General features: G+C 33.6%; 2 protein-coding genes across 3 annotated transcripts in view; both read right to left on the reverse strand.

The window, feature by feature from the left end:
• Window positions 1-1,288: 1,288 nt before the first annotated feature.
• LOC137924196 (uncharacterized) lies at window positions 1,289-10,110 on the reverse strand. The gene is made up of 3 exons (XM_068767560.1): window positions 9,995-10,110; window positions 9,011-9,136; window positions 1,289-3,955 (listed from the first exon to the last, which is right to left on the reverse strand). Exons 1-3 carry the CDS (start codon window positions 10,034-10,036, stop codon window positions 3,800-3,802), a joined length of 324 nt encoding a protein of 107 aa, XP_068623661.1. The 5' UTR covers window positions 10,037-10,110; the 3' UTR covers window positions 1,289-3,799.
• Window positions 10,111-10,871: 761 nt separating this feature from the next.
• The window catches only part of LOC137924021 (protein strawberry notch-like), a 28,535-nt gene continuing 22,898 nt past the window's right edge, over window positions 10,872-16,508 (reverse strand). For both annotated transcript variants that reach the window (XM_068767316.1, XM_068767315.1), the window contains 7 exons: window positions 16,221-16,393; window positions 15,663-15,774; window positions 15,221-15,363; window positions 14,484-14,665; window positions 13,201-13,375; window positions 12,505-12,652; window positions 10,872-12,196 (listed from right to left, as the gene is read on the reverse strand). In XM_068767316.1, coding sequence (XP_068623417.1) covers window positions 12,090-12,196; window positions 12,505-12,652; window positions 13,201-13,375; window positions 14,484-14,665; window positions 15,221-15,363; window positions 15,663-15,774; window positions 16,221-16,393 — 1,040 coding nt within the window. In that variant the 3' untranslated portion in view covers window positions 10,872-12,089. The remainder of the gene's footprint in view (window positions 12,197-12,504; window positions 12,653-13,200; window positions 13,376-14,483; window positions 14,666-15,220; window positions 15,364-15,662; window positions 15,775-16,220; window positions 16,394-16,508) is intronic.

Here is a 16,508-nt window from a genome sequence, read left to right on the forward strand (position 1 = left end):
TTGGTAATTTAGGCATTACGACTTAAGACATAGTTCAGACATGTATTTTTCTTATCACTACCATGATTGAATAAGATGAAAGGCGATTATGAAATATTTTAGAATATATTTTATTAATATTTTCTCTTTAAAATTGATGAAAACTACCAAAAAGATGTAAATAAATGTAAAGAATTCGCGCCAAAACACTAAACCCGTGTCAAAATGGCTTCCGACTTTTTCCCGCCAAATGATGACGTTAATGCATGAATTCTATACGAGCTGTCAAAATGTTGACAGATAGGTTATTTAAAAATTTTAACTATATTAACTACATACCCGATTAAAAAATAAAAAATAACACTACAAAGATATTAAGCTAATGTAAATTTCTTCTAGAAGATTCGTTAAATATAAATAGCCTCGAAGAAGAGTATATATTTAAATGTTCTTCTCATATAGATAAAATAATTGAAAAACATTTACCGACTAATTCTATGCTAGAGGATTCGAATACACACTTACTTTTAGTTAAAGTGCATGTCATAAATGTATGTGGTAGCTTAATATAGAAAACACTTCCATCGTATAATCTCAGATACGAATTGTCGAGTAAATGTAGAAACTATACCTGCTAGTCCTCAAGTAGAGACTACTAAAATGGATCCTTTTGTTGAATTTTTCTTTAGTAACCGATTGAAGTCGCTTCCATAGTTTGTTAGCTAAAAATCTTTAGATAAGTGTGTATCCGAATATCCTGTGCTACATCATCGCGGAACTGGTATTATTAATGACAACTTGTCTTGTAACAAAAACTATTTATCATAAGACGCATTTTAAATTTATGTTTATTATAAAGTCTATTCAAAATAATAAAATAAAGAAATACAAACGTGAAATGGACCTCAGGACAATAATTCATGATTTCGAAACATTTACTAGATATATACTAAAGAAATTAGCACAAGGCTCTAAATTCGATCCATAACCAACAGCGAATTGACGCATTCTCGTATTTTTTATGTCCAATTGTAGCGTAGTCGCAGATAAATTCTACCAAGCAAATTCAATTTATTAAATTGCAACAAAAAATAAATATTTATAAAAACAGTTCTAAACAAAAAAAAATTCTTAAAAATATAACAATTCTCAAGCAAATTGTGAAATTGTATATTTTTTTTCAAAACCCGATATATTTTTTTAATCTGTGTATTAAAAAATGTTTGAATTATTTCAAATTTTATAGTTTAGTTTCAAATAAAAAACAAACTTTCTCATTTTAAACTAATACTAGTTTGACATGTTTTTTTAACTTACATTTTAAAACACATTCGCGCCGAATTTCAAGAAACAACTACGACTCAACAAATAAGCAAATTAACATGCATTTTATATAACTTTTTTATTATTTTTGGTCATCCGCGACTAATAAACAATTATTTATTCCCTGCAGCGTCCAACTTTTTCAAACGACAGAACCGACACGTTTTAGCACCGACTTACCATTTAAGTTCTAACAAAATTATTACGTATAACTCTAAAATATAAACATCACTAACTGAAACAGTCGTACGTGCAGATAGACTAGTTTATTTAAACTATTAATTGCTTCGACCATACCCTTACATGCCTGCATGGTTGTCATTTGACGTTCATTTTCCCGCCTTTTTTAGCAATGGCGGCATGCAGAGCATCTAAAAGGTTATATTATTCAACTTGAGATCGCTCTAACCTAAATATAACGTGAAAGGTATAATTTAGATAAGTTTTAATTGGCACGCTATTGTTCGTGATTATTTTAATCATAAATATGTATGTGATGAAATATATATAGATGTCAAAGTCCACTAAGAGACGCCATACTGTTTTAAAGTCAAAATTTTAGTATTTCGTATTTGCTTGAGCTTTATTCAGATACATTTAATGTATGTTAATGACATGATGGGAAAAAAAAATTATTATTCCATTTTTCTTTTAAAGTATGTCGCGTCTTTAGATAATGATGTGCTAGTAATTACGTTTTATCTTTATTCTCGTCATCTAAGACAATAATCTTGAATATACAATTTATAAAATAGGAGTTAAACTCCTTATATTGGCACTATAGCATCGAATCTTCCTAACAGACCTACATTTCGGTTGCTTTCAACCAAGCAATTTCATACGATGGCACGAACTATCTCATATATGTTAATGTTTGTGCTGAGACTTGATATTTGAAATAACACAATAACAGAACGTCTTAAAATTGATTCGTTGTTGCCTTACGCGCCATTACGGAGCTGTCTCTATTAACGATCCTATGTTAAAGAGACTACAGGAGTATCCTTAAAAAATATAAAAATAATTTCATGAAAAATATGTTTAAAAGGAAAAGATGACAATTTTCATTACAATATCGTCGTTGTCATACCAAAATCTTATGTTTGCAAAAACAACTTTAAAACGTTGAATAGAATGGTTTTGTTTTCAATGTTTAATGTACAGAGCATATTTTTAACAGAATTCACCGTACAGCGACTAGAGCCAGGGGTAACCAACCTGCGGCTCTTGGAAGGATTATTTGTACTCGCGATAAATGTAACCGAGTAGTTTTTACTTTTATGAAATAATATTTAAAAAAATTATTATCGTTTCGTGTGTTTTAAAACTTTTTTTTAATTACTGTTAAATTTGATTTCTCTGCATATGTTTTGTACTTTTGTATAAAAATGCAACTGCTCGCTAAATATCTCAAATTTTGAATATTGGCTCGTATTATCGAGGCATTTGGACACCCGTCATATATGATCATAATTTCAGCTGTGCGCCCTCCACTGCTAAAAATAGGCCTCCACCATAGATTCCCAATAGAACAGGTTGCTGACCACTTTGTGCGTGGACGGCTTACGCTGCTTGTGCCAATCTGTGGTCTTCAACCCAGAACCTGATGACCCCATTGTCCATGTAGCCTGGCCATTATTGTTTCAACATGCCTAACAGTTGAGATACTTACTACGTACGGTACTTTGATCTTGAGTTACAAAACAATGTTTATACAAAAAAATTAAACCAATTTTTTTAAACCTCTTAAAAATATATAACAGACATTAAACTCGTTCCTGATCACGAAATCCAGTTCCAAGGCGTAAGTTCAACGTAGCTATAAAATCTTAAAGGTCATTAACCGTCTGCGAATATAATTGATCAACTATATAATAATAGTAAACAAATAAATGGATATGAAGGCTACGTATAAGGTATTGGCGAATGCTGTTATTTTCCGAAGATCGAGGAGATTTGGTCGGAGGATCCTTTGTCGACGACCCAGCGAACATCAAGCATGGGGCACCAAGGATGTGCAGCCTATTCCTAGAGCTGTGGCAACAACTATGTGAACAGCTGCTAAACCAAGCCACTATTCCAGTTGTTGAAGATCTGCTATATTCGATTATTGTTGGGCGCTGTTAGCCTTTCTAGCTTTTATAGCTTTGTCGGACTCAAGGCTCGTGGTTCGGGAGTCACAAGCTAGTTTAAAAAAAAAACCATCGTCTATTGTATTGACCAATTGATATCTATTATTTTCGGATGAAGGCGTGAACCTCTTCTATGTGATATTTAGTTGAATATCATAATTGATAGAATCGTTTTGAGTTTCAAGAGTGTGGTATATCTCATACACTAATGCAAAGACGCGTTTTAAAACCGATTCGGTATTCGTTCGAAGATTTGTTTATAGTCTGATGCCCGAAAAAGTTGGTTTGACAACGAAGATATTTCGGAGTTTCATGAATTTTCTGATGATGTTTGTGATGGTAGTTGACCATGTGGATGTGAGGAGTTAGCGTGGTGGGGAAGCGGCGGCGATTCGCTGTCGCAGTCGCGCGAACTTGCCGTGCACCAGGCGCAACTGCGCGCGCAACCTGGTCGACAACTCCCGCTGCAATGCCTGCACCTCCATCAGCTCGCGGCGCAGCTGCTGATAGTCTGACCGCACCTTTGCAAATAATTCTTATCACCCTACCACACGAAATACAAATATATAATTGAACATGAACTTTGTTTTTCATATCACATGTAATTTCATCACAGTTCGTGCTCAAAAAAAAACGAACTTTCAAGATTACATTTCACAAAATTCGATTAACTGGCTGCCATATATTATTAATCGCCTCACATTGGTCACCATTAAACGGATGAGCATGGGCTACAAATATAGAAGAATGCTGATAGAAAAATATAATATTTTTTTATATTCAATTTGGCCAAATGCTATTACAAAAAACTTCTAATGTTACACACATGCAACGGGAATAGTTTAAATAACTTTTTAAAAGCTTTCGTTATGCTATTTACATTTTACATGGCTCAAGGATATTTAACCATTGTATAGAATCATTAATATTTTTTTACACAGCAATTTATTGTTTGACTTTTCGCTTTTTTGGCATATTTTTTAATTATCAGCTGAACTGTATATTCTAGTATGAAAAAGCGCAAAATTTCGTTTGACACTAGGAGTTCAAACCCTGGGATCGGCCCTGTGAGGCGATTATTATGAAATGGAGGATAAAATGCCACCACGCGTGTAAAAATATAAATATTTGTCTCTGGCAATTCAATAATTTTAAATTTTAATATTAGAATCGAATCGTGGTCGTCCGTTAATAAAAGTTACTCTTTGAAAACAATAAAAACTTTTTGAACTCATTATATCAATTTGATTTGAAAAACAAAATTCATGTTGAAAAACCCATAACTTTATTTAGTTAAATATAACACACCGTTATAATTGAATGTATAAATCTTTGTACAGCTTGATAATTGTAACGTACTAGATGTACACGTTTACGCTTTACTGTTATGCATCTAATTAAAAATCTGAACAAAAAAGCAGTTTTGATACCTCAAACATGAACTAAAAAATAATTTACTAAATTTTAACATAGAATGGATGTATGGTTTTTTAAACAATCGAGTAAAATCAGGCCTAGAGATATATATTTAATTTTATATATGTAAACTAGCCGCACTCAAATAGAAAAAAAGACGTATTTCATTTTATAGATAAAATTATGGAATAATTAACAACAATTCTTTCGATTGATGCCTGGAATAATGTTGCTATCACAAAACGCAGTTTTACAGGAGCAAAGATTTAGTGAAACTCTTGAATAATTAATTAACAAAGAGAAGCATCGAAATACTTTATATCATAGGACGCGTTATTTTCTGGACTTAAATAAACGATCAGAAGTAAATAATATTAGGGGGACCGGAAACCAATGTCGCTTTGTTAAATTAAATACACACGACTACATTTTTAACAAGTTTTTATTTCTAATCAATAATTTATTCAACTTCGTCATCAACAACCTTATGCCATCTAGTTGACGGTGCGGTAAAATCAATCGGCTTTTTTGTAAAATATGTCGACAAAAACGACATTACTTTCCGATCGCCCTAATATTATTTTAGAACGGTTACCAACAAGCTTGAAAATGCCTTTGTGAAGGTAATTAGACGCTAAATGCGAGCCACTTGGAACACACCGAAATACTGGAGATAGGCCTCAACCATAGGCTCCGAATAGGTCCGCAGGACGCGGCCTTCTTCCAGCATTTAACGACCTTAATAAGGACATCTTGTGGCTGGACTTCCTACGCTGGGCTTGTCCTTGGTCTTTACTTCAGAACGTTACGAACTTAACAGCCATCTTTATTTCGCACTAATGTCTGCCCACTGCTCTTCTACTTGGCGATCATCTGAGCTATGTAAGGTTGTTTTCGTTCGTTTACGAATATCCCCATTCCTAATTCTATTTCATAGAGAAATATCATAGCTCTACACATGGCTCGGTAAGCTAGCGTGTGGTTTATACTACATAATAAAAATAACAATTTATTTTCACGTAAATAAAACTACAAGGAAAATATTAAAAAATGTAAATTATAGCAGATTCTAAACATTTAAATTGAAATGTTTGTCGTACAAAGATTCATACATTCGTCTTTCATTTGAAAACATTTAAAAATAGTATGTCGAGGCCTAGCAATCCGGTCACACAGAGAAGATCCGACCAAGCGCTGCCTCTAGCTATGGCGCCTCACAAAAAGAAATGAGCATGGTTCAACCATTTGAAGTATTTCTATGAGAGGTGTATTCAAGAAAAAAAAATTAGGTCAAACTGAAACATTAGGAAGCGACGATGGTTGTGTCTGTCATTTTAATGCATGAAATGAAGATGGTTTCTTGTTGCGGCATATATTTGGCTGATGTATTCCTGCTGTCCCATAAATCAACGTCAAACCGACATCTAGTGAACAAACACCGGAATAAAATTTAATAAATGTCGCATATTTTTAAAATTATTACAATACAATAAGCGAATTAATTTTATGCAACTATGATTTTCTTTCTGCTATCTTCACTTTTCTAATTTATTTTATGTATTATATAGCATTATATATTATATATTATGTAGCATATTATTTTATATAGCTGTTCCGTAAAAGATAGACAAAAATACCTACTGCAATGGCCTAACTTATATACATACATACACATATGTATATATATTTATATGTGTGTGTGATAAACCATTTACTCTGTTGATAGTTGAAGGATAACGTCTCATCATTATCATGACCTCTCTGTCGTTGTTACACCATTATCTACGTTCTAAAAGTACAGCGTTGATTAAAAAGCTTCTAATTTTTTTTTTTAATTTTTAATGCACACAGGCATATTTTTTGCTGGCACACTTTATCGAATCTTATTCATTCATATTGAATTCTATCGGACATAGGGCTCTCCCAAAAATTTCTAATAGGCCTGGTTGGAAGGAGCCGACATCCAGCCTCTTCCGACCAACTGAAGAAGTCCGTTTGTCCGCTTTATGGGCGGATTTTCTCCGCTACGCTTGACTAATTTCAAGTTGACGTTGATTTATGGGACAACCTCTATATTTAATATTAAATTGATACCAGATGGTTAGTAAAAGTTGCCGTGTAGACAAAGATCTGAAATTTGGATATATATATATATATATATATATATATATATATATATATATATATATATATACCTAATGTTTAAAAGTTTGCGCAACATAGAATACAATTTTACATTAAAAGAGTCAGCAGATGCAAATAGGCCCTTAAAATGTCAAGCTCTACCTGCTTGGAAACAGGTACACAGCTAAAAGAGTTCTTTTTAAAATTTATTTCTTACTAATTGATACTGCATCCGTAATTTCTTAGCTAAGATACATTTAGACCGAATAACAGGCCTTATTCAGCAACACAGATAAAAAAACAATCTTCATTTTAACATGCTAGTAAGCTGAATCATATCATATACAATTAAATGGCCAAAACAAATTGTTGTCAGTCAATATCAATTTTATAACTGGCAACACATGACAGTTCCATATGGTAATATAGTATTATTTTTAATGTTGCCATTTAAAAAAATTAAAATGATATTTTTAAATATAAAAGATACTTCATTCATAGGTCATGGCCCTTATGACAACATGAACAAAAAAATGAAACAATATAAACAAACATTCTATGAATCAGCTAATATAGTACAGACACAAGAAATACATAAATTACATTAATATATAACATCAAAAAATCTTAGCACTGTTTAACTTTCGACAAAGATTCGCTCCCGCAACAAATACACTGGTAAGCCTTACAAATGAAGCATGTCATAATGTTGCCCTGTTCAGAAGGATTTTTTGGAGAAACAGCTTAAATTTTGTACCACATTTAAGCCTGTCTACTTCAATAAGCATGACAGCTGCAACTTGGAGCGTTTCATTTTTAATTGTAATCCTGACAACTAATACATCCATAGAAAAAATCAGGATTAAAAACAAAATGCATTTGTTAGTAAAATGAAAAGTTTCAAGTTGTGAGCAACATGACACTGGTACATTAATATTTCTCTGACCTTTTTTCAACCCTATAACGCAAGGGGCTGAAAAACAAACACAAAACTTTAGAATTCAAAAATAGAACTGTTTTTAAATTACTTTTATAAACTTAGGACACATTTGTTTACAGCATAAAGTGTTATATATAAAAAAAATTATACTATAACCAGAGATCAAATATTTGGATGCATATTAACCTAAACTCAAAGTGTTAGCTTATTATAGAAAGCATCTTCATGTTAAAATATTCTGTGATGCAATGGGCAAGAAAGACATATATATACATGCTTGTGAAAGCAAAGCAACAAACAACATAAGCTTTCTGTAATTCTCTTTTTAAATTAGATAAGTTAAAAGAATATCTAAGAAATATAAGCAATTGGTTAAATTAGGGGAAATGTTAATAACTAATAGATATTAGCAATTCAATGAAGCCACCTCCATAATTTCTTAGCAATTACTTTGGGTGAATACTCTTATGAATATTCGATCTCTGGTAATAACCAATAACTTTAATAAAATAAAATATATAGAATACAAAAGTAAAATTACTGCAAACATCTTGTTTGAAAAACACCCTAAACACTTGTATTTATGCTGAATTATGTTTATATAAAGCAGATTTATTTATACATCTTTTCATATCCTAATGTAATATGTGATTTTATTTGTATTAATAACTTAACCATAAGCAAAAATGTTCGGGAATAATTTCATTAAACATTATATATCACATTGAAGACAGCATCTAATATAAATCAATTGAAAGACTTCACAAATTCTTAGCTATAGCTTGGGAGTCTTCAAGTAAAGTGTGAATAGGTATTTTCTAGGCAAGTATATACTATCAAAGACTTTGTCATCGCTTAACAAAAGGAGAGACAAATATCTACTGAATGCTTTGCCTATAACCAGTAAAAAAACTATATTTTATAATTCAATGCAAAGTCAAGAAGACATTTTAACTAAAGTTATATGGTTAATTGTCAGCTAAATTTCAATAATAGACATTAAGAAACCAGTTTAATATTGTACTAACCAGATAATGGTAAAGTAAACCCCTTTTTTATCATTTTTAAAGCAGCAATTACAATAATTTTTTCATACCTCTGAAACTGACTTGAGCAAATTCATAACACAGACTTCTTGGTTGTCGACAGGTTCAGCAAGCTGTTTCTCCATGTTATCCATCTTCCATTCCATTAGATCAAGTTGCTGATCTGTGCACTTCACCTGAGTAAACACTCATTTATTGTATACAGTTTTCTAGTCCTTGGATCCTTGTGTCTCTAGGTTAATCTTACAGTTTCCTATATCTGTTTAATAGCTATAATATTTAGTTTTTTACAGAATATAAGTTTAAATATGATGACATATATATATACTGATCATCATCATTTCAGCAATGACATGATATTGTACATGCGGCTCCCCATAGATTTCCAATAGGACTGGTTTGAAACGGCCTGCATCTAACATATTTTGATAATTTCACACAAACACTGTGGGCTAATCCCCAAACTAAACTGTAGAGACATTGTTTTGAAATTAACACTAATACTACCACAGGTACTGGTCAATAATTGTATTTCAATGTAATGTCTAAGTAATGGGTAGTGATCCTTCAATATTTTGTAGTTATCAAGTGGCCCATGTCTACCAACAGACATCTTAAGGCTGAAATTATGATGATGGTTTGAGGGTGCCTGAGGTCAATCCACATATGTTACTATTACAGAATTGTAACAAGTTTTTACAATTATAACTATATATAACTGTAAATACTGTGTGTCTATTAACGATTATTTAAGCCAGGAGTGCTAAAAAATTCTACACAAATTTAAAAACAGAAAATGTCAGATGCGCGTTAAGTAAAACAATATAACGAAGGTGTAGTGGAAATCAATATTACCTATATTAACATCTTGCCAAAATTCAAAAATAATACATGAAAGCGTGTACATTTAGCCACAGTGCCCTTTATGTTTCACTCATGAGTAATTATTTATATAAATGAGGCGGCTCATTGACCTAAATAAAATCCCGCTAGCACCGCCTGTGTTTAATTAAGAAAATATAAATATTACTTACCGTTTCTTCCAATTCTTCCATTGTTACTTCTTTGTCAGTCATGGTTATCACAATATAATGATTATTTAATGAAAAATATTAATTAAATTATTGAAAAAGACGAGAAATAAATCGACCATTTTTACAGATGAAATGACAATGACACTGACAACTTACTTTTGACATTTTCGAATGAATAGCGTTCATAAATTATCCATGCATTTTTAGAATTTATTTTAAATATCATCATCAACATTTGGTAAAATAAATTAGTATTTACTGTCAACAGTTGAATTAAATCAACTGATCCAGTTAGGAAAATATCGATTGGTTCTATATTAAAGTAAATATATATATATAACAAATTTATACTAGTTGATAAGAGCCATGTACTTTTTAAATGTAAATGTCTTTTTTATATAAGCATTTTGTTTCGTAAAATTTACATATTTATTGCTACTGTTGTTTGCTAGAACGTACGGTTTTAAATCACTGTGTAGACTCAATTCCGGACTAAATATCCATATTTAATATAATCTATAAATGAACTTTTCCGGTATTCCACTATCCTAACAATTATTTTTTTTATAAATAATTATAACTTCATTTGATGCTTTGGATAAATAGATATGATACATTTTACCTCTTTCGGCAGTGTTAGTGCTCGCATGATGTATTTTTTCTCCTATCTGAAAACATTATTTCTATTGTAGCTTTTTGATTTCTGAAGGTCGTGGATGTCTTGAAACGCCTTGTGGAAATTCAGGATAGGTTTTTTCCATACTACCCTGTATCCCATACTTTCCCATCTCGTTACAGTTTTCACTTGACTCTCATATCTAAGTATATAGATTTTAAATATAGACAAAAATTAAGAGGGCAAAATGAATACACAAAAAATATTTATATACATTTATTTGTCTTTATACACGAAAGACGTAGACAATCATTTGAGATGTTACCCGTGGTTTATTTATAAACCAGTTGTTACAAAGTTCTACCTGTACCTTCCGATTGCATCCGAATCGTTCGCGACGGACATAATGTTCCACCTGTCCGACTCGGACCGAAAGTTATAAATCTAAATATTAATATAGGAATTTGAATACACCGCAATGTGTCATCACTGAGTAACGGTACAAACTTGTGTCTCGTGTCTTGCTCTAATCCTTTAAAAATACCGATACAATTTCATTATTCAGCTTACCTCTTTATTAATGTCTAAAATGTGCATTTGAGGACAATTCAAACATAAAACCGTATCACTATTAGAAAAAAATAAATAATTTGTCTTTGTACAATACATATAAAAAATCCTAATTCAATAATATGTAAAAACGATATTGATATCGAACATCTATTTTCTACAACAATTGCGAAATTTATGTTTGTATTATTTGTATTTTGATTTGTAAATATTTGTGTTATACTGTTCGGTAGTCCATATCTTAACAGAGATTACTAGAAGACTAGACCCTCCCAACTCTTTAGAAATCATTGAATGTGCATAATTCATAATGTAATTTTAAACATATATAAACATTAAGGGACATAAAAAAGTGTTCTCTTGTCATGTTTACTTTCTTAAACTTTAATCAAAGTGGAATTATCTTTGATATCAAATTAAAGTTGAATTTATGGAGTTTACCTTAATCAATTTATTCAGGCAGTTGCATAAAATTACTAATCACATTAACTTAGGAAACGAAACCGCATGCAGCGCCCTGACGACCATCATACCCTCATCCGAACGCCTCTTCAACAATATAAATAGAAGTTTACTCTAGAAATATCATCTATATAAGTTACAAATGTCTCCATAAACGCTAATCTTTAAATCCATATCTGAATTATTGCAATGTTATTCGAAACTGCGAGGGTGTGGTGCGGCAAAATAAAATCAGTCGTACCATCATATCGCCCGTAATTGACTACGTCCGAGACCCGGGCCCACACGTCCCACGCGGCCGAAGCCACCTCCCACTCGCCCACTAGTACCTCCTGGAGGACCATATCACCGTCTCATGGTCCCGAACTATGCGTTAAATAAAGAGAGATAGAGGAACTGTGAGTGGGGTTCACGCTAATCTAGTCTTAGTGTCTACGCGAGTAGGGCTCACTTCAGCACGTCGGACGTCTCAAAGTTCTGCTCCGTCACGGACACGGCGTCCGATGCTAGGGCCTCCTTCAGGGACTCCACGCAATTCTTTGGGATAACTGTACCTGTGCGATGAGAAAAACAATAAATACATTGTTCTTACAAAAAGATTCTTACACTGGCAACAAATATTGTCTAAAAACTTAGTTTTCCGGCATCTGGGATTCGTTTCGTTTCTGCCCAGTTACTGCGAGTTGGATTCGGCCGGTGATCTCTTTCCCAAAGTTGGACTTACTAAACTGGATGGTTTGTCACAGGTATGCATAATGGTCTGCAACTTCGAACGTAGCACACCTCTAACAATTACTTTAGAATAAATAGCATGGACGTAGTATTTGTAAATTCTAAATAAAAATGTAAGTGTAGTACATACCGACGATCTTGCGTCCGTCGTCTGTCTTGATGCGGACCACCTGCATCTTGTGCAGAGCGGCGCGCGCGGCCAATGCAGCCTCCATACGCGCCCATACGGCCAGCACCGACCCGGCGAGCACGTGATGCGTGCGCACGCGCAGACCCACCTGCATATACACACGTACATGTTACAATTTAACACAAACTCATATCGGGCCTCATGGACAAAAACTTAGTGCCTCAAAGATCCAAGAGAATCAGTAGGTGAACATATGTGAACGACATGGGCAATTAGATGGAGTCATCACTTCGTTGCCATTCCGTAGGCGTTCGCTGCCGGGCTTATGACCTATGCTATCCTCATAGATTTCTAATAGAGCTAGTAAAAAGCTGCCAGCATCCAGCTTCTTCTAACAACCTTGACAAATTCATCCTACACTTGTCATTCTGATTTTCTTTCAAGAAACTTAAGGCTCCGCAATGACCATTTGTTCTGGGCGCTATGTGGCCTGCCCACTACCAGTTTAACTTGCCAATTGTAGGTTACTTTTGTTAGCCTATATACCTCCTCATTCCTGATTCAACCTGGTAAAAAAACTCGAACATAGCCACCTTCGTGTCTGGATAAAGTTAAGTTGATTGTGAACTTGGTAGTGAGACCCAGAGTGAAAGCGATCCCAGCAGTGGGGCTAACCGATTAGGCGTGGGAACATACCTCGCACTCGCTGGCGTTGCGGCAGGCGGCACGCCAGTAGGCATGGCTGCAAACGCGCAGAGATGCCGAGTACTGCGCCTTCCACGCAGCCTCCGCCTCCTCGTTGCTAACCTTCTTGTACTTTTTCTCGATCTCGGCCAGAGACTCCAGCCTTAGTTGGAGACCAGTGTTGGGTCTATAAAGAGATTTAAGTATTTATTATTAAACACAGTGTGGGCCTCCCCCCAAAGATTGCCAAGATGACCGATTAACAAAGTACTAACTACACTTTAATAGACATATCCATATTATTTTATTTTATTTAAAGTTTCTTTGAAATAGTCTCTTTAATTTTGATTTTCTTCTTTCTTTAATTTTTATTTTTGAAGGAATACTAATTTTGTTTTGTTTTTATATTCGAAATATGTACAAAATTTTTCAAATTTTCTCAAAACAATATTTATTACAAAAGAATATTTATTTATTTATTTATAAAAATCTGAATGTTATGAATCATAAATATTTCTTTAAATATTTTGTGTAAATAAAGAAAGGGGATCATAGTAAATATCTTGTATTTGTTTTCATGAACAGTTGATTAGAGAGAGTTAATTTAAGTTTTGTTTGAGTCAAGACTAGTTTAATTGTCCCCTATGCATTGTATTAAAAAATCATTCTATTATGAAAACGAAGCCCTTTTAACCAAATTGACAATTTACAAATATGTTATTTATATTTAATATATTTTCACTGATGTTAAGTACACCCATTAAGACCAATATTTAACGTGTCGAAGCCTTTTGTAACATGACAATGTTATGGGCGAAGAGTGAATTATTATAAGCTTTAAGATCAAATAATGTATTGTACACTTTATTCCATATTCAATGGTTTTAGAAATAATAACATTATAATAATATAGCATGTGAAATCATTTTCACAATTATTACTACACATTAAATATAGTTTACAATAAATTCCTGCAGACTACTAATGCCAGAAGTTATTGGATTGTCGCATTCTAATAGAGTTTCAGAATGATTGTTTCATACAAGTAATTGGGAATAGCCATTAAAACTTTTTTTTGCAGCTGTCAAATGAGCTTTACTTTTGTTTTTAAAGGTTTACTTACACCTACCTATTAACATTAACCCTATTTAACAAAGACATTAGGATGCCATTTAGATAGACTTATTAACTAATTGGCAATTTAGTGAAGAATGAATATATTTTTTTTTTACATTTGAAGTACACCGAAAGATGTCTTATACTATGTCCACCATTGTTCATGTCTGAGAGAGTACCTGTATATCTGGAACATGAGTTCCTTCTTAGAGGGCCTCTCCTTCCTGGAGCCGGTGTGCGCCGCCACGCAGAGCACGGCCGTGTGCTTGTTGTTGCGCGCCTGCTGCGACAAGTAGAAGCCCTCCTTGGGCCCGGTCAGCTCAGACTCCTTTTCCAAAGCCTCCATCCAATCCAGACCACGCTGTTTACAAATTAACACACACATTGATATTTGTTTACAGGCATAATTTAGTAGTTTGGTTACACTGGTGTGCAGTAATGATCTCTCAGGTATAATGAATACCTATCTGTATATAGAGATTTTGTATTTAGGAAGCACTTTACTTTTTTAAGTAATTAGGTTTAATAAATGATTTAATGTATGCTGTGACATATAATATCTATCTGTATATAAGAGATTTCCACTTATGTACTGACTCGTCACAATATTCCTGGAACAATATAACTAACAGACATGAGATTTGGTAAAGACATTGCATTTACAATGTATAAATCAGTTAAGAAAGGAAGTTTGCATACCAGACAGGGACAGAAAGTAGTTAAATATTCAGTCGTTTATCCAGTGCTTATATTTGCTTGTAAATTCTTTTAATTACGAAAATAAATAATAAATTAAAGTTGTCATATCCAGAATTATACATCAAAGCTTGCATCTCGCGTGTGTGTTGATATGTGTGCGTGCAAGAGCGTGAGGTATATATATGTGAGGAATAAATGTGTGTCAGTGGGTGTATACCTCGGTCTGCACGGTGATGAGATCGACGGGCGCGCGTCCGGTGGCGTGCCTGCGCAGGAACCGCACGCAACGTACGCGACGCACGCTCTCCCCCGCGCTGCCCAAGTCCAGGATACCCAGATCGAAGCGTCCACTGCGTTTCGCTGATTTCAAACAATTATAGTAAATTATAAATTTAGCCTTAGGAAAATTGAAGACATAATTAAATTAAAAATTGATATAAAAATAATCCATAGGTTTAAAGTATTACAAATAGTTAATAAAAATAGTTAATTACAAATAATTATAAATAGTTCTTTCACCACATAAATCATATTCCACATAACGCTTTAATCAATCAAGTTGAAATTTGCGTTCAACAATGTGATTTAAAATAAATCAAAAATTAATATAATATATCGAGCAAACTATCAAATATAACTTGAATAGAGAGATCCCTCACCTTGCTCCATAACGGCAGCCAATGTATCTGTGAAGTATTTGAAAATCCTGTTCTGCAGGTCGACTGGCATGCCCAATATCCTGTTGAGGAACTTTGACATGTTGTTGTAGTCCTGCAAATAAAAATAGTCTACTTTATATTACAGAATTATGTGTACATTTTTCATAGATACTGCGCTGCTGTGCAATGTAATCTTTGGTTACACAACAATTGTCATAAATAAAATTAGATGAAGTCGAAATTTGGCTTCCATAATCAATCATCATTTTCACCGTAGTTCGATCACAGCTGGGCTTAGGTCTTCTTGTAGACTTCTCCTCTTCAAAGTCTTAAGAGCTCAGCAGTCATCTGTTCTGCATACTATGTGGCTTGCTGATTGCCACTTCAACTTGCCAGTCCATTATCCTATCTAGGTGACCTGTCGATTGTCTTCTCATTCCTGATTTGTTCTCATAGAGAAATCCTGAACATAGCCTGCTCTATGGCTCGTTGGGCGACTTAGAACCTTAAAGGCTCAGCGGCAATTAGTGCACTAAGTTAATTTTGATTTAATCTTACCTTATCCAACGAGAGCACTCCTGGTGCGTTTTCACTATTAACAATGAGGCCTACGCCCACCAGCGCGCTGGCTACGTCCTGGAAGAAGTCTCCGCTGTAATCGCGTGGCGGCGGCACCAGCGGAGTCTCGTACTTCATGATCGCCTTCATCACCGCCTCCAGAGCCGTGCGCCCTGATAAACACGAGGTGTTCTTTAAATTTAAAGGTAATATATATTATTACCTATATTTTAAATTTTGATCGATATTGTTATTATTGTCATTAGAAATGGTTGTGTAGTTTATTTA

This window comes from Battus philenor, unplaced genomic scaffold (genome assembly GCF_028537555.1).
Source record: "Battus philenor isolate CCGP_79_NKW_IND1 unplaced genomic scaffold, ilBatPhil1.0.hap1 SCAF_23, whole genome shotgun sequence".
In the NCBI taxonomy this organism is placed as follows: domain Eukaryota; kingdom Metazoa; phylum Arthropoda; class Insecta; order Lepidoptera; family Papilionidae; genus Battus; species Battus philenor.